Raw genomic sequence first — 26,663 nt, forward strand, 5'->3', positions numbered from 1 at the left:
GTTCAGGTTTTGAGCTCATAAATAAAGTTTTCTTTTTTCTTTTCTTTTTAAAAAAAAATTATTTCTTGTATTTGTGGGTACTTTGTTTCAAAAATGTAATCTTGCAGAATTAGAACAGTTTTTCTTAGTGAGTTTATAATGTCAGGTTTAACTCTGTTAGGCATATAATTGATTTATTAGGTTTAGTCATCGGTAGCCTGGATAATTGCTGTAGTTAATCAATTTTCGTGTGGAAAAGCTGTTTGCTTTTGGAGACAGCACTTGCTAAATCTGAACAAAATGCTTTTGGCACTGAGAAACTTCAGCTTCCCCAGAAGCCTTTAAAACATTAATCAAGCTTTCAAAACCAAGGTTATCGACCTTTCACTTCAACAGAAGAATGAGAGTCCTGTTTAAACGTGCAGCAATGAACCTGCAAAACCTTTTTAACTGGGAATTTGATGAGAAATGGCTCCACTTCATGTCTTTGTGTTCCACAAACATGCACACATCTGGTTTTGTTCAACAAAAGTTTAGTTGTGTTTGATAAGAGTGTGTTTAAAACCCAGCAGGAGAAGCGTGATTATCATCTCTAGTTTGGCCCAGAGAGAGGTGCACTGGAAACATCTCAGGCTTCAAGTTGCACAATGGGGTTGGGTGGCAGTGTTCTTACGGTATGTTGTTTTTTTTTTGTTTTGTTTTTTTGCCTTTGAAGTAGATGGGTTTGGCTTAAAAATGAGTAAGAGGAGAGACGTAGGAAGACACAATTGTAGTGCACAGCTGTGGGTTCACTGACCTTCTCAGAATTCTCCCAACTCAGACAAACTGACCCACTTTGCCTAACAATGATAACAGTCCCATCTCTGCATCTGGACATGGAGGACCCTCCCCATTCCAAACACACACTCAGCAAAAGCTGTAGCTCAGAACGCAGCCCCACTGTGGGTGTCCCATGTTGTATTTTTACAGCCTTGATCTAGTTATTTACTCGAGGCTGGGAAAGGAACTTATTAAACCCAAGGTTCAACCTAAAAAATATACAAGTGAATTATAAGGTTATGTGACAGATCACTGTCCAGTGTGTCGAGGTAAACATTTATGATGTCTTTAGCAGTAATTACTCACACACTCCCCCTTAATCCCCTGTAATTCAAACCTTCAGTAACCTACTCCTAATCCTCACTTTGGCAGTAGCAGGGATGTAATTGAAACTCAGCCTCTTCTCAGGTGTGTTTAAGTGTGTGTGAGACACTTTCCAGCTGCATACACCCATCAGAAAGAAAGAAAAAAAAAATTCTCGTATGGGCATATATTTTCCAAATTCTCTGTGAAATGTAGTTTGGATAAATATAACTGGAAAAGACTAAGCAATAGTTAGTCTTAGAAATATTTAGGGACACTTTGAAAGGGTCTACGTAGTAATTGACGGTTTTTGATGATGTTGATATTCATCAGGATAAAGTGTAGGCTCTCCATAATTCTCCATTTCATATGACAAAACATCACTATTTTTGCACGTTTCATACTGCTTTTAAACATTACCACACTTCCTGATGTGTCAAGTTGGATGGCCAAGCCATCACCGGAAGTAGCTTGATGAAGGTAATCATTATCTAATCTCCTTTTGCTTATCGGAGAAATGTGAGCTACAACTTTGCTAAATTGTGAGGATACATCTCATTTTAAATTATGAGAGTTTAAAAACGACAATCTTTAGGGTTTTTTCTGACCTTTACTTTGAAGGTGTAGCGGACGCACATCCGTGTTTGACACAGACACGGATGTCTGTTTTATGGTCGGCTGCTCGGTTGGAAGGCGGGGTTCACAGTAGGATAAATTCTTGTTTGGAACTGCGGTGGAGTCACTAGTAGGTGTAACTTTCTACAGAGTAAGAGCTCTCTTCGTGGACTTTGGGGGTTAACTACTTGAGTTGTCGTTTGAACGGCAGCGAAAAAGCGGACTAATACCAGCTGCAATTTCACCTGCGGGACAAGTCTAATCGAAGCCCCTCGGGTTAGGTAAGGAATAGCGTTTTGTGTGTGTGTGTGTGTGTGTGTGTGTGTGTGTGTGTGGGGGGGGTTGTTTTTGTTTTTTTAACGGAATTTTATTTTTAAGCGTCAACACACGTAGCTATTTTAATTGACTTCAAGCATTGCATCTAATTCAAAGAAATAAAATAAGAAAACATGCCCGCATCCTAGCGGGAAAATATTTTGTCGTTTTTGTTTTTTCAAAGAACCAAATGGAAGTTAATTGTCGTTCTGCATAATTGTAGTTGTGTTCACGTGACCTGTTTTGTATTGTTTTTGTTGTTTTTCTTAAAGCACTTTAAAACTGGACTGGTAGTTGTTTAAATGTTTGACGGGTGGGGGTCACCTCTATTGCACAAATTAATAAGTTAATGTTCACGCTTCCTGCGATTTCCTCACCAGATACAGTTGCGGAATATTGTGGCTGACTGCGTCAAACTTCTGAACACGATGTTTTATAAAAGCACTCTGGTTGATCATTTGAAAACTGCATGTTAAATCCATTTCCGTGTTTTCTCAGCAATATTATTATTATTATTATTATTAACAGCACGCCCCAGTTGGTGAATAAACGTGGCAGCTATACAACTTGCCCTAATTTATGTTCACACTGCAAATACTGCACCTCTTCAGTAAGTCCTCACCGAGAATTGAGTCTGGCTCTTGTGGCCAGTTTTAGGCTGAAGCATTTTCCCCAAAATGGTCCTAAATCTTATTTTGAGCTCAAATTAAAAGGAACGAAGGGTGCAGTTCAAGTGTTCTGGCTAGGGATAGCTTGTGATGTTTAGACACAGTGAGTAAGAGTTAGTCAGACCTTGCAACACTGGATGAATGATTTTGCTGCTTTAAGAGGGAGTAAAGGTATATGTGTTTATTCATGAGTCACAACCATCTATTATGGAAGTGGTTTAAAAAATGCATGCAGTGGTAGGTGACTTCTTCAAGTAAAATAAATGTCATCCTAATTGCCTCTCCTAATGTTTATGTAGGTGTTGCAAGTATCAAAATGAAGCACATGTCCTTATTGTGCCTCTGTGCATTGGTGGCCTTGTGCAGCCATAAGGGGGTGCTGTCCCAAGCACCATCTTATGGTGAAAGGGGCTCTGATCTCGGCATCCAGGTGTTTCAGCAAGTAGTTCATGCCAAGCCCCTGGAAAATGTGGTGCTCTCGCCTCATGGGGTGGCTTCAATCCTTGGCATGCTGTTATCTGGAGCCCACGGGGACACGAGGAAGCAAATCCTTAATGCTCTGCGTTACAAGAAAAATGGTAAGGACTATTTCAGGCTATAGATGTCTTCTGAGTCCTACAGTTTTTAGCCTAACGTATAAAAACCTTGGGTGGTGTTGAGGAACAGTTACAAGTTTACCTGGTTTGCACAGGTCCTTACAAGATGTTGAAGAAGCTGCATAAGAACTTGACGGGCAAAGCCAACCAGGACATCGTGCTGATCGCAAATGCTATGTTCAGCCAGAAGGATTTCCCCATGCAGGAGGCTTTTGTGACTTCCAACAAAGAGAACTTCCAGTGTCAGAGCAGGAGCCTGGACTTCAGCAGCCCTGATGCAGCAGCCGATGAAATTAATGAGTGGGTCAACAATAAAACCAAAGGTAACAGTGGCTGTCAATTATAGCTGTATACAGAAACTAAACTTCCATCTTTGAATGCAGTTGAGTCTCAGAGTGTAGGCATTCCTTCCCTAAAGTGGGTGCAGAAGGACTGGTTTTACCTAAGGAAGGGGAGACTTCTGCATCCATGTTTTGGACTTTTTGTATACTTGGCTACAAGGCTTATTGTCACCTACAAGATCGTTTTCCTTTTCTGCATGAACACATTGAAAATACTGCAGGACTGTTCTAAAACGTCTGACTTGTTAATGCACTAAATTTTCTGCTGTATTGATTGGTTGCCCCTACATGCTGATACAGTTTTACCTTCTCTGTCTCAAAATAAATACAAAAGACATGACGTGTTGGTTTTTAAATCAAACCTTGCTGATGGAATAATGCTCCTATGTTTATCCAGGTCACATCCCCAGCTTGATCAAAGCAGACATGCTGGATCCTGCTCTGACCCGTCTGGTCGTTGTCAACTCCATCTACTTCAAAGGCTTGTGGAAGTCTCGCTTCCAGCCTGAGAACACCAAGATAAGGACCTTCACCCGGGGCGATGGAATCGATATTAAAGTTCCAATGATGTCGCAGCTATCAATCTTTAACATAGGTGAGTGGTGATGTGAGACTAAGCATTTAAATGCGTCTAAAAGAGCAGTCAGTGTTTTAGATAAATCATGATACTAAAAAAAGGCCATATTATTCTACATTACTATCAGCCTATATTGCTTTCCACTGCAAAGCAACCTTTAGATACATTTTCGCAATAATTAGAAAGCTCTTCTGCAACATTGGCTACAGACTAGTAAAAATGAACTGGCTACTATGAATGCTTGTGCTACAAAGTCTCTCTTGGCTTATCAACCGTTACATTACTGTGGTGTGGGGTTTACAGAAGTTCAGTTTTGTCAGCACCATATATTTGTTCTATGTTACTAATGTAGTTTTATGATTTGAGAGTTCAGAATAATTCCTATTTATCATATACTGGACCTTGGTGCAGCTGCTCAGCTCATCCATTGTTGGAAACGAGCTGGTGTCCCTCTTCTCACTGCCCTTTTTAGCAAGCCTTCTTGTGATTGGAAGAAGAAAGCTCACCCACTGGTGAGTGGGGCTTCTGTGCTCACAGCCGGCACGGTGTATTTTAAGTGACCAATCTGGCGCATTTGCATCATGCAGTCAAGAATAGGAAAAAAAAAGCTGGGAAATGGCATATTTAGAGCAGCATGAGCGTTTGCCTTTCCAATTTTTATATACTATGTCCTACTTATATTACACCTTGTTGACCTTGTTTAATAGGAAAACCACTGCATCAGAGTCAGTTATTTGTCATAGAAAATAATGAAAAGCATAACTTCATCATAACATTGGGTTGGTTCACTTTTCTTTCAGTACCTGATGCTTCTCTGAACTTTACCTTGTACAGCCTTCATTGATAATAGACCTCATCTGCCATCATCTACTGCCAAATTATTGCACTTCGGGTTTATTATAATGCAGCTGCAGTCACTGCCAGTTTATGGTTCATATGCGAGTTTGTGTTGAGTTGGGTTTTTTTGTTTTGTATTTTAAGGACTTGGACATGCCACTTCTGTAGGATATTATTTAGTCCTGTGTGAAATGAAATGATACACCAGTCAGAGGTCTATATTTAGGTGACTTGTCAGAGTTGTGGTGGCCCGCGAGTGCTGTGGACAGACGCTCTTAAACTAAGGCCGTGTTAAGCTGCAAGTTACAGATATCTAACTTTCTTCAGTGTCCTAAAGTGTTTTGAGTTTAGTGTTGATAGTCTGTTGCTTGGATTATTGTCTTCAAGCTAGCAGGTGGGTCCTAAAGAGAACACTAGAATGTAGTGGTTCTGGTACAGTAATGTTTTATGGCTATGATGGCATTTACACTTACTTGGCAATCTGACTTTGTAATAGGTAGGTTGGTGTAATAAGCATATACAGCCTGAAAATGGGAGGGAGTCTTGATACCTCTGGTGTAGTACTGCTCTTATGTTATGTGCTTTGATTCAGCTCCACATTTGCTGTTCTTGTACATCATTCAAGAGTATCTACTTGCACAAAAAGGTGATACTTAAAAGCTATAAAGTGCTGTCTCAAACTTTAAGCAATGTTAATGACATATTTGAATTGAGTGAAATGCTGAAAGCTGCAAAAACTGTACCATGCATATGTCTTATGCTATACCCCCTTATTAGCTAATTTAACACAGTATTCTTACAGTTGGTGTTCTTCATGGGTCTTTTCTGGGAGAGTATGTTTGTCTTCAGGAAGCCAGGGATTTTCTGCTTCCAGACAAAATAGAAAGTGATAACCATCACTGATTACCATTGTGGTTAAACAAAAACATTTACCCACACAAATTCAGAGTTGTTCAGTGGAAAGTCCTGGCAAAATCTGGAGTTTGGCAAATTTGCTTGTTAAAATAAAGTAAGAAAGAACTGGAGAAAAATCCCCATGGGATGAAACCTGTTTTGTCATTCTTTTTTCTTTCTTTCTTTCTTTTATTTTTTCTTTTCTTTTTTTTTGTCACACATCAAACACTTCAGAATGTGTTCTGTTTTATTAATGTCTTTGCCTCGAATTAACCTTAAGCTGATGGATGGGTACTGGATTGAGCCCACAATGGAAATTACAGCAGCAGCTCAAAGTACATACAAACATATGCTGTAGTACTTAACTATAAACATCAAGTACTATAGCACCATACTGAAGGCCTCATAATGTGAGGTAATACAAAGTTATACATGCAACAGTAATTAAGTAAAATAATAGGTTGATGTTTTTGTTGATCTTAATTTCCTTAATTCCCCCATAAAATATTTTGAAAACCTTAACTTTCTTCCTTCTGGACCATTCAGTATAAAACGGTGAGCTTCGACTGGCATTTATAATTTTCTGTGGGAGAGCAGAATTCATGTTTCTGTTAATAATGATAATTAATGGTGACTGTCTTACAGATAGTTTAACTTAAAACTCATTGATCCAGGAGAAAGTTTTGAGGGTCATCATGGTGTGCTGTGCTAAAAGGGCGATTACAGATGTGTGTGTGGCGTTCGGTACTTTTAGTGTTTACTTGTCTTTTAGATTTTATTTGTATTTGACCATTGTGTACATGGTAAACTTCATTATTACGAAAATGGTGATGGCTGGTGCAGGGTTGGTAGAAAGATAATGTGGAGGGGATGGAAGTCTGTTTTGCAGCATTCTAACTTCAGATTTTTGTATTCTGCTAGGCCTAGCCTCCACACCCCAGGGGCTCAAATACAAGGTAATTGAGCTTCCTTATCATGGCAACACCATCAGCATGCTAATCGTTCTCCCGTCTGAAGAGGACACCCCTCTGTCTCGTGTCATTCCCCACATCAGCACAGCCACAGTGCAGAGCTGGACCAAACTGATGCACATGAGGAAAGTCCGCCTGCTCATCCCAAAGTAAGGCACAAACGCACATAAATATAATGTCCCTTCAAATTTGATACATGGTGACATTGTCTGTTACGTTGTGTTCTCAGGTTTACGGCTGATGCAGAGGTGGATTTGAAGGATCCACTTTCAGCTCTGGGAATCACGAACATTTTCAGTGAGGGCAAAGCTGACTTCAGACATCTCAGTGAGTGAAAGCAGAGTCACTGCAAACCAGACACTGACGCATGTTCTCTTGCACCGCCACAGTATTTATCCAGTCTATTTAGATATGAGCAGAGCCTGGAAGTATGAATGGATTGTTGGCTGTTTACAGAGAGTCACTGATGGCCAGTAAGGAGCTTGAATCGTAGTTGACTGTGAAATGCTGAATCACTGCTCCTCTTGTCTTGCCATTCATCATCTTCTTGAAAGTTTGGAATGAGAAGAGATGGGGATGAAGAGCTCTAGTGCCACCCTGTGGTGTAATTGGCCAAGAGTTTGTAGGATTTTCCCTAGGAAAGTACCCCATCAGCTTTCCAGCAGATGGGGATGCTCTATTGCCATCATGTGGTGTAGCTTACAAAGGACTATAACATACTTTTATATTTATGCAATCTATGTTGCATGTGGAAGGTCTGGTTCATACAGAGAAAGCAAAGATGATTGCGTATTGTCGTTTCCTCAGGTTCGGAGCCTGTGTATGTATCCAAGGCACTCCAGAAAGCCAAAATAATCGTGAATGAAGATGGAACAAAAGCAGCAGCAGCCACTAGTGAGCATTTGTTCAGTAAGCCTCATCTTTAACTTAAAGTTTCTCACATGTTTTAACAATGTTCTGTTTTGTGGGTTTTTTGTTTTTGTTTTTTGCTTTTGTTTAGCTGCTATTTTGTTGGCCCGTTCCTCCCCACCCTGGGTTACAGTTGACAGACCTTTTGCGTTCCTCATCAGACATAACCCGACAGGTACAGATTTTCTTCCATTTCCACCTTAAAATGCTGAAAAATGTTTGATTGTAAAGCACTGCACCGTGACGAGTTCTCCTTGCGTCTGTCTCCAGGTACCGTCCTCTTCATGGGCCAGATCAACGAGCCTTGAGCCCAGCCCCATCATCAACCATAGCATCATTTATCACAACAGGATATGCTTATACACTGCCATGTATCAGAATACAAAGTAAACATAAACACACCCCTACATATACAGAGCACACTTTGCTGAACATGTTTGTACAATGTGGATATATGATGTGATTTGTTTTAAATGTTGCTTTTTATGTTACTTATTTTCTGTATTGCATAACATGCTGTATAAAATGTATTTTGCTGACTAAATTTTCCAGTTTTAATTTTTTTGTATCCTTTTTTTTTTGAATTAATGACATTTTTAAAAGACTTTGAATGTCAGTTGTGTATTTTCTCTTCTCTGGAGTAGGATAATCAGTTTATTTATCATGTCAGTGTTTCCGTTTCGTGTTGTAACTCCAGTCTGTATTACGTTTCACTCGTAAGTTACGGCAATATTCATGCCGTTGCAACGGTTTTGCATTTGAAATTATTCTTTCCCTCAGAGAGAAAGTCTTCTTCAAACTTTTGGGGTGAGGTGAAGGAATAAATACACATTCATAACATGAGTGATTTTTGACTGGCTTATTTTCTGTAATCCAGTTAGGGAAATAATTTTGATCTCTCTCCCCCCCCCCCCCCCCCCCCCCCCCCCGCTGAATTTGTAAGTTTGCCCAAATAAATAAAAATCAAAAAAACACTTTGCATAAAAGTTATACATTTATTTGGATGTTATTGAGTGAAATAAGTATTTGATGTCCAAGCAAAACATCACTTAGTAATCGGGGGAGAAACTCTTGTTGGTGTGCACAACACTTTCTTGTAGTTGGTTACCAGGTTTGCACACATCTCATGAGGGATTTTGGTCCGCTCCTCTTTACAGAAACTCTCTAAATTCTTTAGGTTACTTAGCTGCTGCTTAGCAACTCCAAGCTTCAGCTCCCTTCACAGAATTTCTATAGGACTTAGGTCTGGAGATTGGCTGGGCCACTCCATGTACTGGTTCTTTAGCTACTCCATTGCAGCCTTGGCAGTGTGTTTCAGATCATAAGTTCTACACAAAACGAGTTGAGATCAGGAATCTCTAATGCACTGAGTGTAATCAAATCTGTGGGAGCCAGAGTTCAGGCTGGGCTGTAGGGGATGAAATACTTATTTCACTCAATGACATGCAAATCAATGCGTAACTTTCATGAATATATTTCTGGATTTTCAGTTGCTTTTCTTCACTAAAAAAATGAAAGTATCATAAGATTTGAGACTCTTCAATTCTTTTGAAATGAGCAAACTTATACATTTAGCAGGACATCAAATAATTATTTTCTCTACTATGGTAGTTTTACATGCATATCTGAATATTATGGTACTTTTTTTTTTCAATTATAAACTCTGGCAGTCATATATTAGTAATTTAGCGGATCCATCTAGTTTTTAGTCAGCGCCACCAATGTACTTGAAAGCTTTTCATTATTGAGGGTCATGGATGGCTTGTTTATACAAGTTCCACAGGAAAAATTTTTTTTTCTGTATTGGTCATGTGGGTGCCAATAAAACCCAGGGTAAAAAGTCTAAATCCTGTGTTACATAAATGAATTAAAATATATTTTACAAATTGTTAAAACCCTATATATCATTTACAATAGGACAAAGACACCAATTTTACCATATACAGTACTGTGCACACTCTACTGTATCTCCTTGCATGTCTACATGATGTCTCTGTCTTTTTTTTCTTTTGTTTTCTTTTCCTTTAAAAAAAAAATATAGACGCAAATGGTAGCATATACAATGAGCAGCAGTGAGATTCAGTAATACGAGTATACAGAGTCGCCATCATCAACAATACACCAGAGGCTATTAAAAAGTCTTAAAAGAGCAGGTCCTGTGCTGTGATAGAATATCAAACCAGACTAGAAACGACACCGGTGTCATTATCGTGTAGAAAAGACTGCAGCTGCTGGAAGAACACTTTCTCTAACCGTTGGATAGACTGAGACTGGTCTAAAATTAGATGGTTCTGCAAGGTCAACATGTATTTCTTAATAACAGATTTGTATTGGTTTTACTCGTTTTAAGAAGGTTGTCTACGGAAGAGGATTAGGGCCACTGGGGGGGAAAAAGTGGGCACGTCTTTTTTTTTTCTTCTTTTCCCGAATTCTGAATAAAAAGTCAGAATTCTGAGATTAAAGTCAGAAAAGAAGAAAAAAATAGACGTGCCCAGTGGCCTTAATCCTCTTCCGTAGGTTGTCACTGTCCCTGTCATTGAACACATATTTGTAATTGTTGGTGGCCCTATTACGTGAAAAAGTCGTTTAAACAGACGAAAGGGAATTATATGTGATTTACTTATAGTTTGGTTTAACTCAGCAATATTAGTTAGTGTCTCGTGGCACTTGGTTGCTTGTGTTGTGATCCAGCATCTTGAAAAACCAAATAGTCTCTCATACAGCATTTATAAAATTCACAGTCTGAATTCGTTGGTCGCATTCCTCACGTTATTACGGTGATCCCGACAGCGGCTCCGGGTGTCAGCTGATCCTCCTTTACTGGCGAGTAAGGAGGAAAATCAGCTGAAGGAAAACACTCCTGGCTAGTTAAAACCATGGCTGCGGAGATTCACTCGAGGCCCCAGACAGCTAGACCGGTTCTGTTGAACAAGATCGAGGGACACTCGGACGCTGTCAATGCAGCCGTTTTAATACCCAAAGAAGATGGAGTAATCACGGTTAGCGAGGACAGGTATGTTTACCAGGCAAGCTAAGTGTAGCCTAATACTAGCTAGCGGGGGCTCGGTATATTTACTGGTCTTTAGACTCATAATACCTGGTGCACTGGCTTAAGAAGGACAGAATAAAGATAATAAGCAACGTGTATCGCTTTGAGAATATATATTTTCTAGGCTTCATAATAGCTGAGGAGAACGTAGGAGGGTGTGGGGATAGAAATACACTCAGAATCTGAGTTCAATCCGGAAAATCTCTGGATAATAGTAATGGACCTAATACGAAATGTAAAAATAAAGCTTCTTTTGTTCAGTATGTACCGTTTATTATTACTACTCGTGGCTTAATATGTGTAAAGATATTAAAACTGCTTGCAATGTTGTGCTTGCTAGCTAGCTTGCTACCGAGTACAGTAAACATTACTGTCAAAATGATGCCTTCAAGTGCTCGAGGATTTATTTGTCGAAATGGAACCCATTTTTGTAGTAATCGAAGTGGCTGTGATTTTTTTTTTGATTTTTTTTTGTGGACATTAAATACCACACTTAGACATGTTAGATTTTAGAAAATGCATGCTTGGTCACAAGTGTTAAAAAGAGACTACATCCGCCTTCAGAGTAAAGGGAACTCAGTTAATACGAACAATGTTATACAGTACATATGAAAAGGAGAAGTTGTGGGGTGTTAAAACGGGTTCCTTCAAGAAAGCTGCACAGACGCTGTGTTTCATGTCTGTTTTTCTTTTCCTCGCAGACACGTTACTTGCTAGTAAGTAAAACTGACTGAATTCCCTTTTTAATGGAAGAAAAAGGCTGTGGGAAGCGTACTTTGACTGCACTTGAAATGAAAAGTGCTGAAGATGCAACAGTACACAAGAATTCCGCAAAGCTGCCCAGTTTCCTATGTAAATGGCACGTTTAATGACTGAGTCATAAGGTGTTACAGTGGAAAGAATCACAACCAAATCTGCATTAGAAGTGCTTTTGTTAAAATCAGGTTCCAGATGTTAGCAGGCCAAAAGAAGATCCAAGAAGTGGTTTAATGCTAAGTTTAGCTTTGAGTCACCTCTTCTAAAATGTGGTTTTATTTGTGATCTCAGTCAAGCATGAAGTCGGCATCACTTCTGGTATTAATATTACTTCTGACAGTCAGGTCTTGTTAAGGTACAGAGTACTTTCCTCCATGGAAGGTGTTAAGTTGAATGTCATAAAATACGTCCTGCACAGAATGAGAATGTCGTTGCTTGTAGTTAACTGAATACTGGAGAGTACATTAAATGTTCACCTGTGTGACATATTCCTGCAGAACCATCCGTGTGTGGCTGAAGAGAGACAGTGGTCAGTACTGGCCGAGCATCTACCATACAGTCTCCTGTAAGTAACGCTGTATCACGCTTGGGTGAGACTACTTTGAAATGTCATCAGTTACTGATTTTATTTGACATGGCTGTTTCTCCCATTAGCCACGTACTTAACTGCTGCAGAATCAAGAGTGCCACAAATGTTGTTTTTGATCACATATTCTCATATATCTTCGTGCGTTTCTTACGAGTGCATTTTTATCGCTGCTGCTTTGTAATCAGATCAGGTTGAGGTTTTTCCTGATGACAGAAGGGTTGCACTGCTCATGAACGTGTCTGTGTTGCACATTTTTGAAGTTAGAGAGACGGCGATGTTGCCAGGGAGGAATTTTAGAGGGATGACATCTACTGCTCGATTTCATCTTGATGCAATCTTTCCTGTCCTCACAACAAAAGAGGCATGAATTAATAGCAGTTGGTCTTTATGAAAGAACCTTTTTCTAATTTGAATCCTTCAATAATTTAAAGCTACAGCTGAAGTCAGAATTAAACAAATATATTCAGAAACTGCTGACAGTTATTTTCATCCATTACCCCCCTGCTCTGACTGCATTTACAGCCATATAATGAAACCCCCTGTGTGTGACGTTCCCGCTCACTGTGAATGTCTTCACTTCTTTCCAGCTCCATGCTCTTGCATGTCGTATCACCACGACAGCAGACGCATCTTCATAGGCCAGGACAATGGGGCGATTGTGGTGAGTGCAGCTAACCCAGACACGTTGGCTTCATATTTTCTTTGTTGAATCTGGCTTTAGAGGGTTTGAAGAGTTATTTAATTTGAAGTTATTTCCGTTTGTTTGCTCGAATTGCAGGAGTTTCTCATCTCCGAAGACTTCAACAAGATGAACCACGTGAAAACGTATCCAGGTGAGATCATGAGATAAGAAAATTAATAGAAGAAGTAGAGTCCAGTTTGAGTGTACGAGGCTAATCAGCGAGTTATTCGACTTAAATTAAAAGGCCTAACTCTACATGGTGGATTATTAAACCACAGATGATATCAAAATCGAAGGCAATGATGAAGTGCCTTAAAACTGCATTCTTTTTAATAGCAACCAGGGGCATTACCTGGCAGGTGAACAGATCAAAAGGTCTTCCGGTCGTATAGAAGTCTATGGGACAACAGCCCTCAGCCTTGACTTGTGTGAAAACTTTCCTGATGATTTTATGGCCTAAATTATTCATTTCAGGTCATAATGAATAACACATTAAGTCCATTTTTAAAAATTCTGGTCATTGTAAGTTGCAGAAAGGAGGCTTATCCAGGGTATCGGCTAATGACTTGTCAAAACACACTTTGTGTGGTTTGACAGTCACAGAACAGCCACACAGGGGGAGCAGCATGCGTTTATGTGAGAGGAGCAGTGTTTGCACAAACATGTCTACTTTCTGATGAACGAGAGCAAGTACTGAACATGGAAGAGCCACTGAAACTAAAATATCGATCCTAGTATTGATTCGATACCAATATCAGCATTGGCATCAGTACTGTTGATATTTAGATTGGTTGCCCCTCCCCCCAAATAAAAAGTTGTCAAATGATTGCTACTTCACTCTGTCTGTACTTTTTACACATCCATTTCCCTTTTCAAACTTCAAAAAGCTTGTAAAAAAGAACTTGTCAGTTTCCGGTTAGTGGACACTATGACACAGCAAAGGCCCTGACTGACAGCTGGGAGGTTAATAAGTGAGGAAATGAAATTGAAAACTTTCTTGGTTGGTGCATGACTCACCTGATTAAGAGAGAAGGAAAAAGACAGTATTACAAATGTGCCATGGCTTCAGCCGGTCCGGGATGTCAACAGCCCTTAGCCTGAGTGAGTCATCTGTTGCAGAGATGCTGCAAATGAGCTGTCAAAAAGAGAACTGATGACATGTGGTTTGAAAACTACCGGTGTATTATCAAATAGCATCACCCACAAAATATTTCTTCATCGCAATAAGAAGTCAGAAGGTCAGCCCTCCACAAATGCACATTTAAACTGTGCTAATAGATCCAAGTGGAAGGCGTTTCAGAAAATTATTTTGCTTTGTAACACAGGCACCTTTAAACTGTTGTTCCACTGTGATCTTCATCTGCTGTTATACTGCCACTGTTGCTTGTTCCTGTGACTGTACCAGCAGCTATTTATCCTCCTCAGCAGGCTTGAGCCAGCACATGTCACCACTATAATGGTCCATCTGGTTTCTACCGTTCGTAGCACAATCAAGCTGCCAAGCCTGACCGGCAGCGACAGAAACCCACAGTCAGTTTAAACATACACGAGGGCTGTGAGCCATGCACAGTTTAGCATCATCACTGGCAGGCAGTGTTCATTTCCTTAGAGCTGTACACGAGAGAACATTGACCTCTTTTAACGTCCTTTATGCCAGCACGTGTTCAGTCTGCTTCTAAATTTTTGTAAAAGAATGATTTTAGAAAAATCTTTCCTCTCTGGACTTCAGTTTAATTACTTAGCAAAGTCTGTGCTCCATTTATTATGTGAGCGTGTTCACCGTGACCTGGTGAGGACATTCTTATTTGTCGTTATTAGTCATAATAGATGTAATAGCCATTACATCACCAGCACTCAAGTCACCCACAGATTACAGATTTAAGTAAGTAAGCTAGATGGATTTAGGGGATAAAAATGTTCCTCTAGTTATGCAGACAAGACAAATGCAGTAAAAAGGAATACAGACACAGGAAATACAAAATGGATAGTAACGGAGAGAATTAGTCATGTGGTCATGTGCACTTGGATTAGGCAAATATGACTCCCTTCTGAACTTTATCAGTGATGTTTTACATTTCTATCAGCCATAAAGATAATGGCAGTAATAAATGAGAAGGTTATGGCATTTTACATTCAAAAGTTCCAAAGGTTAGCTTCACTGTGACGTCTATAAAAAACACACACAATTTAATTCCATAATTCAGGCTCAGAAGAGGAGTTTGAGACTATTTTTTATTTTATTTGTCTTTGATTTGGTAACACTGACACTTGATTATTCAGTTCTGTACATGTGAACTTTACTAGTTAACAGAAGAAAACAACGGCAAGGCAATTATTCTGATTAGTGACATAAAGTGATTTGATTTAAAGCTGCTGTAGTCACCATATTTATTTTTTCAGTGATTTAAATAAGCACACAATGGTTATTTCACTCATCTCACCCAGGTCATTTGGAAAGATTTTTTTCCTTTTTAGAGAAGGTGTAGAAAACATCTGGAATAAAAGATCCAGAAATCTTAACCTTACCAGAAGCCCTTGAAATTGCAACACAGGTTAATGTTGTGAAAGTAGGCCATATATATTCTTATAATACCTTTCCTCTGTCCACTTTATAGTTAGTTTATGTTCTGTTGCCATTAATCAGTGCTGCTTTCAATATACTTGGAAAAACCTACACATGGGCACATAGTATGTGGGATGTATTGTGATTTATTTGAATGTAGCTGTTGGCCAGTTTGAAACAATACAGTACAACAGGAGTAGTTGAGCCCCTGCTGTTTGCAAAGGCTGAGATGTTGACTGCAAATTGTTTGAAAGGATTCGTTTGTGTGGATTACAGGAACACTAAGCAGAACCTGTGATTGGATCAGGACATAAAGAGAGCAAAGTCTTCTTTTTGTCATCTACATGCATTGTTGCTCTTTAGCACTTATTATGTATTTGTTCTTTGCAGCCCACCAGAACCGCGTGTCAGATATGGTCTTCTCCCTGGAGAGTGAGTGGGTGGTGAGTACCGGCCATGATAAGAGTGTGAGCTGGATGTGCACCCAGAGTGGCAGCATGCTGGGGAGACACTACTTCACTGCCTGGGCCTCCTGCCTGCAGTATCCTTTATTCACTGAGTGTTTGTGCCGCATTTAGAGTACAGTAACATGTAAAGCCAGTTCAAGCCCTGACTCCTCGCTCAGATACGATCAAGAGACACAGCACGCCTTCGTAGGCGACCACTCAGGACAGATCACTCTGCTGAAGCTGGAGAGGCAGACGTACTCCACCATCACTACACTGAAGGGTCATGAAGGTAAAGGCATACATGATACACACAAATGTCGCTTCCTTGATAAACAGGCACCAAATACCAACATTTATGTAGCAATTAAATACATAATTCCTGCCCTCTTTCTTGTTAGAGCTATTTTTTTTCCTACCAATTTCTCATGTGTGATGATATTCTCTCGAGGTCCTTCTTGTTTGCGACTTTTTAGGGGAGTTCTGGGTTATCTCTCATTAATATGCATCCACAAGCTTTAAGAGCATCTTGCAGTCTGGAGATCTCGGTGGATAAACGTATAGATAAATGAAGCGATAACTGTATTGACTAGATTTTCTAGTCTATATATGTCCTAAAAAACATTTAAAGTCATTCATTGTAACAGAGCTTATAGCACAATCAAAAACCACAGAGCTTTCATGTAACAGAAGTGTGGTTGAGATTTTGAAAATGTAAATCACAATCTTATAATTATTAACTTGTTAGACATCAAGGAGACCTGGATCAGGAGAAAAAATGGAAAAACGTTGGCTTATGTTGTTTTCCTATATGGTACTGTAAGGTTAGTGCTCATATATTGGGATATAAGTATTGTATTGAGCATAGAAGCTATACAGAAACTAAAACGTCAGTATCAGCTCTTATTGATTCACATTATTTAATTCGTGATACCCACTAATTTGGAAGTTATCAAACAAAAAAATTCCAAATTAGTGACTTATGGCGAACAGTTGGTGTTTTTCTTGAGCTGAATCTCTCATCAATCACTGACCGTTGGTCGCCCCAGCACCAGTACGGGAAGCTGCTCCTGGAGGTGTAAGTGACGCAGCTGCTTGCACAGAAGGAACCGCACCAGCTGTCAGTATCATACAGGCCTGGCTTCAAAATCCCCTCCAGAACTCATATCATATCACCAGGAATGTAATCTTCCTGTTCTATGACAGCTGCAGCTGGCACAAAAACAAGTTCCATTTCTCTTCCTCTCAGGAAAACTGGTCTCACACAATAGTTCACCATGTTTACATATGCTTAAAACACCAGTTTGCTATAGTGAGAGTGAGGCAGAGACGTCTCCCCGTGTAACGTAAGATGATCTGCTCCTTGAGGGGGGGGGGCTAAGTTAGTTCACTTTGCACAGGTAAAGACCAAACGATCAGATGACCCCCTATGAGCAAGCACTTGGCGAAAGTGGGAAGGAAAAACTCCCTTTTAACAGGAAGAAACCTCCAGCAGAACCAGACAATCAGATCCCACTGCTAGATGACAGACTAAACTGTCAGCAGCTGTTTGTGGAGCTGCATTGTTTGTGCCATCTTGTGTTTGACCTGTTGTTGCATGATGTTTTCTTTCAGTCCACTCAGAAACAATGACAAGAAACATGTCCACTCACAGCAGGCAGGTAAACGGAAAGAATGATCAACAAAGTTTAAAAAACAGAAGTGGCGCTAACGGAAGATGTAAACACGTCATAGTTTACAGCACTACTGCTGCTGTTTGCCTTTAAGAGGCAAAATTCATCATGTCGAGTATAGCACTAAGCTGCAAAAGCCAGACCTTTGTTTCTCATTTCAACAGCAGTTTTGTTTTGGCTGGTTGATGATGATGGTGTTGGTGGAAAATGCCTTCTCACTTGCAGCTCTACAAATTCCTGTAACTGCTTGTTTTAGTTGAGGCTTGGCAGCTGCAATGTTTTCATGCTCATCAGAACCAATCAGTGGCCACTTGAGGCTTTTTAGATGGGAGAATGACTCAGTTTGTATCAAGATGCAAATGCAAACGATGATCTGTGACTCAGATGAGATTTGCAGTCAAGGGGCTCAGTGTCCTTGTAGCTGTGCCAAGAAAATGGATCGCACAACAAATTTGAACTGCCGAGACACTTCCCTGTGTTCTTCTTTGGGTTTTTGATAACCAGGCACTGAGTAAAATATGTGATCCTTTCAGAGCCTGTTTTTATTTATTTATTTATTTTTAGCCTCAAACATGTTGCCTGTGGTATAGCCAGGTGGAACAGGCAAATCACACGATTTTAGAAAACCTAAAAATACAAACGCTTGCATTAAACCAGTCTGAATCTTGTTACTGCTCTCTTTGATCTGCACCTGTGCTCTGGTGCTCATGGTTACACATGGTAATTGGACAGATGGTGATACATATTAATAGGTGGGCTCCAACTGTGCACAAGCCCCAAATATTTAATGGAGATTATGTTCCATTAAAATTGGAAAAGACAACATAAAGGTCAGATGTAATGTCAGAGTCATCGCTGATATTACTGGTGTTAGAAGTTGCTCTATGTGGCTTTCATTTGGCTCAATAGCACAGAAATATGTAATATGTTATAGTGGTAGTGCGTGCTTATTAGACAAAATAATTAAATTATAGCTGGAGTCATTAAGAGAGTCGTGCTGTAAAATGTTACTTGGAACTGGCTGCATTTCTCCCAGCGGGCACTGGGTGGAGCCAGCAGATCGCACCATGATCCTGTGTCCCGTTGAGCTCCTGGCAGAAGATGGAAACACGTATAATGAGTCTGTTTTCTTTTGCATCCAGGTAGTGTAGGAGCGCTGTGGTGGGACCCAGTCCAGAGGCTGCTCTTCTCAGGGGCCTCCGACCACAGTGTCATTATGTGGGACATCGGAGGCCGCAAAGGACGAACACTGCTCTTGCAGGGGCATCAGTAAGTTATAGTGTCGCTACATTCAGGCATGGGATCCCAGTTTGCTGTCATTCTGCTTTTTGTCAAAGATGTGGGAACTTCAAAGTGAGTTCGCAAAATGGGATGTTGATATGTGAACAATTCTTCAGGAATAAAACTCCACGTCCCTGTTTTTATCCTTTTCAAAGCAGTGTCTATGTGCAGTACACTCTGTAACCGCATCCTCTTGTCAAAGGCAGGTCTCGCCTAGTGTCAGTTGCAGCTTTCCCCAGCACTGTCACCATTTTTATCTCCTGTCTTCATCCATATTTTACCACCTCCCAGGTACAGGAATTATCCACAAAGCCCATGTACATTGATGCCTATCAGAGCCAGTCTCAAAAGACCCCGTTGTTCCCTGTCAGGATTTGCAGACATTTATCTCTCAGACACCCATAAACTGAGAGTTATGACACACTACAGGTCTTAAACCCTGTTGTGGATCTGTATCTTTTTTTTCCTTATCCTGTCCTCCAGTTTACTTGTATATCAATGTCGGCCTGTTCTGCTTATTATAGGTTTCCATACACAGCTTATACTTGGCCGTGGTGCAGCCTTCAGTTCATAAACTCTGTGAAGCAAGCTGTTTTAGTTCTCTTCCTTTTCCCTCTAAGCCAACTTTCATCTGATTTGCTGGCACTCACAAGCAAAAGGTTGAACAGCAAGTGAGGCTGTTGTCGTCGTACCCTGAGATGATCATATCCCTTGTTAGTGACATCGGTCATATACAAGAGTAGTAAAAAAGAAAATCGTTTCCACCGGTGTTTCTGTCCACCAGGTGAACACTTGTCCACTATTGTTGTAGTTGTTAAGATATGTATTGTCTTGTCTGTATCTTTGACTCCTTTAGCGAGCGCGTTCAGGCTCTGCGTTACCTCCAGTTGACCAGGCAGTTGGTGTCATGCTCCGCTGATGGAGGCATCGCAGTGTGGAACATGGACACGCAGAGAGAAGAGGTTTGAATCATAAGCCAGTTTTCTCTGTGTGCACTGTTTTAGTATTAGATTGTTGCTATCAGTGGTAAAGAGTTTAGTCGCTCCTTTGTATTTTCATCTTAGTCCTTGTGTGAATGCTCGAGTGTCTCTGTGTGTGTAATGTTAGCCTTCGAGTCTGTCTGTCTGCAGGCGCCTCAGTGGTTAGACAGCGACTCTTGTCAGAAGTGTGAGCAGCCTTTCTTCTGGAATATCAAACAGATGTGGGACACTAAGACCCTGGGACTTAGACAGGTAGGTTGCTCATGCCTGTGTCCTTAGCATTTTGATGTCCTCATTAGTCACAATGTGATATGAGCTTGTTTCCTGTGTGCAGCACCACTGCAGGAAGTGCGGCAAGGCCGTGTGTGGAAAATGTAGCTCCAAACGCTCTACGTTTCCAATCATGGGCTTTGAGTTCCCGGTGCGGGTGTGTGATGCCTGCTTTGAAACCATCAAAGAAGAAGAGTGAGTTTAATTTTGTGTAGTATTCACATTATATAACCCCTTTACCAGATTAGTGAGGGAAAGTAATGAAATGCTGTCATTGTGTGTGTAGTCGGACACCGCTGGCCACGTTCCACGAGGGGAAACACAACATCGCTCACATGGACATGGATCCATCGAGAGGCCTGATGGTCACTTGTGGAAGTGACCGCATTGTTAAGGTCAACAACAGTTCTTTGATACCAGATAATTCATGCATGTGAGCAGGCTGTGTTAAGCACAGAGCCTCTGAAGCAAAATGCAACCCAAAGCAAATCAAGCCCACAATCTAGCTTTACCTATTTTTTTTGTATATGAAAAGATTCATATTTACAGGCAGTCCTATAAAACCTTTCAGCATTATAAAAAGCAGCATGCAAAACCTTTTTAATCTGAATTAGAGCCTTAAAAATATCATTAAAAAACTGCTTTTAATTGGACTCCTGATTTCACACATCCGCTAAAACCAGCACTACATGTGACATTGTGCAGAGCTATGTCATGTTCATCCTCCTTCCAAAACAGATCTCCGTTAAATCTGAAAAACCTTAGATCATAATCTGTGTGTAAAAGATGGAGATGGCCACCATGACGTCACCCATTGTTTCACAGACTACCTCTGAGTTTGGTATTTTGGACATCTTGATTTTATAAAACTGGACATGGCCATATGTGTATGGTAGAACTGGGAGTTATTAGCTAATGGTGGGAGTGGCTAATTAGCAAGAGCAACACATAATATACTGAACTATTAATGATTGTAATTAATATTGTATTGTTGTATTTATGGATGTATTGTATGATATGTGAATTGTTTTGCTATTGTCTCAACAGCTGAGAGAGCAGTATATATACTGTAAACCTGAGAATGACTAAATTAACAACAGATTTGATTTGGCATATGAAGAATAAGAAACCAAGCTGTAACTTAAGTAACCCCACTAATTTTGGCTATCATTGTAGAAAACGAATGATAGCTATAAATCTCTGCATTTTGCCATTAAATTATTTATATTTGGCTAAAATTAGTACCACATTATACACAACTTACTGTCATGGATGGTGTTAGCTGCCAATGGTTTTTGGTAAGCTACTAGGATTTCCACACACCTTTCGCTAGCGGTAACATTTGCAAGGCAGATGTGGTTAGCCAGCAAGCTGGGACATATCTACACTACATAAATTAAATGATTAATTGAGTTACTAGATGTTCGAGACAGTGTTCTGTTGCCAAACATAAGCAGTCCCTCTATAAATTGAATGTCTGAATAGCTTACATAAAACATGCTCTCTTCTGAGTAATGTTAGCTTACCGTTTCTTGATATTTGTTTTTATTGCATTCCAATTCTAAGCTACTGTTTACTAATGCTGCTCACTATTGATGCTGAGATTGGAAGAGAGGCATTGAGCCAAGGCACTTGAAAACATGTTTGAATTTTCAAGAAGAAAAGAAAATCCTTTAAATTTCTCTGGTTTTAGATTCTCATTAGCAAACATTTGCAACTTTTTTGTCATATGTGATGATATTAATGCAATCAAAGCTTTAGAAAGTTCATGTTTTCACTTTTTGCATATATTGTCTCAACATTTTTGAATATCTGCCTTGCTTGAAAACCTTCTAGCCTGTTGTCTTGGGTGTTGTGTACACTGTTGTGGAGTTTGTGTTGTTTCATGTTTTCCTTACTTCACATCCACATTTATCTGTCCTGACATTCTTGTTGGCTGTTTGTCTCCACAGATATGGGATATGACACAGGTGGTTGGCTGTAGCTTAGCAACAGGCTTCTCCCCACGCTGATTGGCCAAGGCCTCTACACAGTGGCCCCACTGGCCCTTCATTTGCTCCGCCCATTCTTCTAATGTCATGGAAACCCCTCTGTACAGTACAGCTCCCCTTCACGCCTGAGATCTTCAGCTGCAGCCAGGCTTCTGCTCGGTGAACGCGTGCGTGCGTGCGTGCAGCCCTCCACATTCTTTTTGCTTCTCATAACAATCTTTTCTTTAATTTCACCATCAGTCTTACATCAGACTGTGTTTGACTGATTTGATGCTCTGATCTGAAACGCCACCCTAAGCACAACGAGGGCTGTGTGCGTGTACATGTGTGCATGTGCTCTAACAGGTTCTCCTAAGAGACGAATGGTATTGATATCAGTGTTTACATTCAAGTATATCTGATTGCTTCTTTTGACAAAGGTCCTTTTTTCCTTTTTCTTTTTTCTTGGCCTTGAATTGTATGTGTTTCACTAAAATGCTGACTAGCCATTCCTGTGAAAACTTCCCTTGCTTATTAGTGTGGCCCACAAACTGCATATCACAGCATACCATCTGTATATAGCCCTGTGTCACGTGTGTGGAGCTGGATGCTTGAAATGACTCTCTCTGTCTCTGATTTCTTTCACTAGTTGGCCTTAAATCACTCTCAGGAGGTTTTACATCAGTAGGTTGTCACTAGGCGGGGCTCTGTTGATGTCAATTTTACCTTAAATAAATGTGTAATGTGAAAATTAATAGAACAGGCGCTTCTGTGAAGGATGAAGGAAATCTCTTGATAAAATATCTCCCAGGGCATTTGATGCAGCTGCGTGACATCAGTGACCAAGCCTCCGTCTCATCGTCTCAGGTGAAGGATGGAAAAGTTGGAAACATTCATATGAACGGGCGCCGACAGCCACAAAGTCCTGTCGCCACCATTCCGAGGAGCTGCGTTACCGTTTGAGATGTGATTAGCATTAGCTTTGTAGGTTAAATTCCCTAACGTCATGCTGGTGCAAATGAGTTTTTCAAAAAGCACAGGAGCATGCCACCTCTTAGATATGCGTCGCTTTCTTTGGAAAATATTTAAAATTGTGGTGTAAAAATTGATTTCCTGCCACCACAAAGGCTCTTGGGTACTAGACAGGTACTCTAAACTAATGTAGCACTTAATGCTGACGTGCTGAATTTTTCTCCAGCTAAATCGAGGTACAGCTGAGTGCTGCCTGCGTTCCTTCAAAAGCCTTAAAGAGAGAAGGACACAAAGCCTTTTTAAATGGTTTGCCAGTGCTTATGACTGTTCACTCGCGCTCACTCTCATGCACTCATGTCATCACAAAGCTCTCGTTTCCTTTCACCCTTTCTGATTGTCCCAGATTAAACACAGATGTGCATCTGTACATTAAGGATGTCTCATAACGTTCTCAGCACTGCACTTACTTGCACAATGGTTGCTTTTTGAATTAAAGAAAACATTTTTTGGTAAGTTAATCTGTGGAAGTAACGATAGCTTAATTCCATGTAGCATCCTTGTAAATAGCGGCTAATATCCCCTCATGTCAGACTAACGCTTGCCTTATTGTAAGTGGACAAATGAACATTATGTTGGAACTCCTGATTTCAAAATGTACTCACATTCCAGTTTTTTGATTATGTAGTGTATATTTATATTTGTAGTAAAGTATTTATCAGTTATCAGTGTAAATGGATCCTTAGTTTTCTTTATTTCCCTTGTTATAAATGACAAACTAGACCTTCAGTAAAGCACATGCAAACTGGCTAATGTTGAAATGATCTGTGGTGTTGGATCATGTAGTATTTTACATGGCTACATGGATGGAGATTGATTGGTTTGGGATGATTGTTATAGCAAAATAATGTATGATTTACATGCACACAATGCTATACTTGGGGTTAGACTGATAGCTGACAATAATGTAAAGCTTTACAGGAAGGGTAATTTATTTTTAAATGTCAGCATACATATTGGGTTCTTTTGGGATTTATTTCTTCACAAAGTGGACACAGAAGCTCTGCTATAAAACATGACTTAAAATTTGTGCACTTATTAAAAAATAATATTATTAAAGCTGCGTATTTGTATTTTGTAACTGGCAGGAGCCAAGCTGAGAGGAGAAGAGTCCAAAGTTAAAAGTTTTAACATTAAAACTACGTTTGACCTGAGAGGTCAAAGGAAACACCAGCAAATAGTAAAATGTCTATTTGACATTTAGGACCAATAGAAAAATTAAAATATCACACACAAGTCAATGGAAGTTCTTTTTTTGGGGGGGGGGGGAGAATCTCACAAAACTGAACAAAAACGAAATGTTTTTAGGGACACAGTATTGTGATGGAACAGCTGCGGAAGTAAAAGGTTTGTTCTGAGAGATGCTTAAAAGAAACAAAGGGTTTATCTGTGACCTGAGGAAAAAGATGAGGGGTAGTATGTGTTTTAATCACATATTCATAAAATACTGTAGATGCATGTTTGCTTTTAGCTGTTTACTGTTAGTTTGTCACCTCCACAGCTGGTCCGTCTCCCCAAAAACACTTTTGTTGCGTTTCTTTTGTTTTTTGAGGTTGGTTTTCTATAGATTTTTTTTTTTTTTTACCTTTTGCACGTTTTTTTTTTTTCTTCTGTTGTATTTTGTGTGCTTTTGCAGTGTTTTTCGCTTTTCCGGTGTTTTCTTAGGTTGCTGTGCCTTTTGACCTCTCAGGGCCACTGATTTATTTGTTTTACTTTCACACCAGAATGAAAAGTGAACAACACTGGCATGTTGCTGACAGTATAATCCAAACTTTATGCCCAAATGTAATTTAAACCAGCGGTCCCCAACCGTTTTTGCGCCACGGACCGGTTTATGCCCGACAATATTTTCACGGACCGGCCTTTAAGGTGTCGCGGATAAATACAACAAAATAAAACTAGTATCGGTACTGAAAAATAGAAGAGTTATTCATAACACACGTGAAAAGACCCAGGAAACCGAGTTAACGATAAAAACGATAACAAAATAATGCTGAAAACTGATAAAAACCCTGAAAACCATACATTTCACACCTGAGCCTCAATTCTCACGGCCCGGTACCGGTCCGAGGCCCGGGGGTTGGGGACCGCTGATTTAAACAACAAAAAAAAAGGGGGGGGGGGGGGGGGGGGGCTGAAGAAAATTACCCTAACTTTTGTCACAACTGCAGAAAATAGCTATAGAGACCAGATGTTTATTTCTGCTGTAAAGTTGTCCATTCCTTCACGGGGGTCTGTGAGGACAGAGCCTGCCTCAAGTAACCATTTGAAGAACTGGTTTCCTTTTTTTCAGCCTTAGGGTTTTTCTGCTTGTAATTGAGTCATTACTAATGTGATAACCTCAGTGCAGCTTAAACGTGTATTCACTTATTTCCAAGGCTGTTGTTGTTATCTGAGCCTCTGTGGTATCAGAAATGGGCAACAGCAACTGGCTGATGAGCAGTTGGTCAGTGTTGGCAGACTGTTCTTTCAGTCCTACCCCAAAGTATTGTTAGGGGGAAAAAAAACACCACCATGATTCATTAGGGATCAACAGGGTTGATGGTCCTGCTGCTGTACAATTAGGAGTCAGTGCTCTCCTTTCATTAAAGTCTCCTCCAGTCATTAATTCTTATCATGTCTTCTGTCAGAGGCACGGCAGATGGGTGTTAATAGTATGAGAAACTCCTGGATTCTTTGTTTGCAGAAATGGCGAACAAAGTAGATCTTCAACAGTGCCAGAAGCAAGCTGTTTTGTTTTTTTTTCATCCTGTGGTTAATGTCTTAGTTCCTTTTCTTTCACAGTCTTGAACAGGAGTCATTTTTGTTGTTTTTAGTTCAGCAAACACTAAAATGGATGAGAGGCCACTTTAACATGTAAAACGTGACTCATATTCCACAACACCACCACCCATAATATCAAACTCTGTAAGCTGATTTCTGTCTTGACTTTTTCCTCTTTCAACTGCTTGTAAAAGACACTTGCTGTTCCAAATAAGATGTTAATATCTCCAGATAACTGTATTTTGAAATACTGTTGACAATACGGAGCTGACTTTGGTCTCTCTGTCCCCTCTGGCCAGAGCACAGAGAGAAAAATATGATGCCCAATAAAATATTTGATATCTTTCTTTGACTGTGGGTTGTTGGGTTTTTTTCTTTCCACTTGTAAGAACTGTTGAACAAACTCACAGAAAACGAGCACTGCTGTTCTTTATTCAAGCAAGCATTTACAAGAAAGTCAAGTGCAGTCACAGTAAGTAAAACAGTTTGTTTGTTTTTGGGGTTTTTTTGGGTTTTCTTTTTTTTTTTTTAAGGTGCTCAGCAGATATCACCAAATATAAATCTACAGATTTTATTGCATGTGTCAAGTGATGCTGCTGCACTGTGTCTAAGCTCATAAAGAGTACAGCACAATACCAGTCTGGGTTCAGCCTGAACATTACAAAAACTACACTACAGTAAAGCAAATACACAGGTTACTTACAGAGCTTTCAAACACACATGCTTACGTTGTAAGTCATCAGAACACAAGCAGGACACTGAACCCGTGGCTGGTCGTGTGTGACTTT

The 26,663-nt window shown here is 40.0% G+C and overlaps 2 protein-coding genes across 2 annotated transcripts; both read left to right on the plus strand.

The window, feature by feature from the left end:
• Window positions 1–1,799: 1,799 nt before the first annotated feature.
• serpine2 (serpin peptidase inhibitor, clade E (nexin, plasminogen activator inhibitor type 1), member 2) lies at window positions 1,800–8,298 on the plus strand. Its single transcript, XM_085370778.1, has 9 exons — window positions 1,800–1,997; window positions 2,999–3,277; window positions 3,391–3,618; window positions 4,034–4,231; window positions 6,866–7,064; window positions 7,145–7,242; window positions 7,723–7,809; window positions 7,916–7,999; window positions 8,095–8,298. Exons 2-9 carry the CDS (start codon window positions 3,016–3,018, stop codon window positions 8,130–8,132), a joined length of 1,194 nt encoding a protein of 397 aa, XP_085226904.1. The 5' UTR covers window positions 1,800–1,997; window positions 2,999–3,015; the 3' UTR covers window positions 8,133–8,298.
• A 2,359-nt stretch (window positions 8,299–10,657) lies between these two features.
• On the plus strand, window positions 10,658–24,280 carry wdfy1 (WD repeat and FYVE domain containing 1). Its single transcript, XM_085370051.1, has 12 exons — window positions 10,658–10,837; window positions 12,127–12,194; window positions 12,806–12,879; window positions 12,997–13,051; window positions 15,854–16,004; window positions 16,089–16,201; window positions 18,725–18,851; window positions 19,720–19,825; window positions 19,994–20,095; window positions 20,178–20,308; window positions 20,400–20,508; window positions 22,066–24,280. Exons 1-12 carry the CDS (start codon window positions 10,701–10,703, stop codon window positions 22,123–22,125), a joined length of 1,233 nt encoding a protein of 410 aa, XP_085226177.1. The 5' UTR covers window positions 10,658–10,700; the 3' UTR covers window positions 22,126–24,280.
• Window positions 24,281–26,663: the final 2,383 nt, after the last annotated feature.

The sequence above is a fragment of the Diplotaxodon limnothrissa genome, linkage group LG14 (genome assembly GCF_057381915.1).
Source record: "Diplotaxodon limnothrissa isolate DT_005_m linkage group LG14, D_limnothrissa_male_GT1.1, whole genome shotgun sequence".
NCBI classification, from domain to species: domain Eukaryota; kingdom Metazoa; phylum Chordata; class Actinopteri; order Cichliformes; family Cichlidae; genus Diplotaxodon; species Diplotaxodon limnothrissa.

Coding starts and splice junctions, on each gene's coding strand:
- wdfy1 (XM_085370051.1), top strand. CDS start 10,701: ATGGCTGCGGAGATTCACTCGAGGCCCCAGACAGCTAGACCGGTTCTG. Junction 13,052..15,853: donor CCACGTGAAAACGTATCCAG/GTGAGATCATGA, acceptor TGTTCTTTGCAG/CCCACCAGAACCGCGTGTCA. Junction 16,202..18,724: donor TACACTGAAGGGTCATGAAG/GTAAAGGCATAC, acceptor TTTTGCATCCAG/GTAGTGTAGGAGCGCTGTGG.
- serpine2 (XM_085370778.1), top strand. CDS start 3,016: ATGAAGCACATGTCCTTATTGTGCCTCTGTGCATTGGTGGCCTTGTGC. Junction 4,232..6,865: donor GCTATCAATCTTTAACATAG/GTGAGTGGTGAT, acceptor GTATTCTGCTAG/GCCTAGCCTCCACACCCCAG. Junction 7,243..7,722: donor AGCTGACTTCAGACATCTCA/GTGAGTGAAAGC, acceptor TCGTTTCCTCAG/GTTCGGAGCCTGTGTATGTA.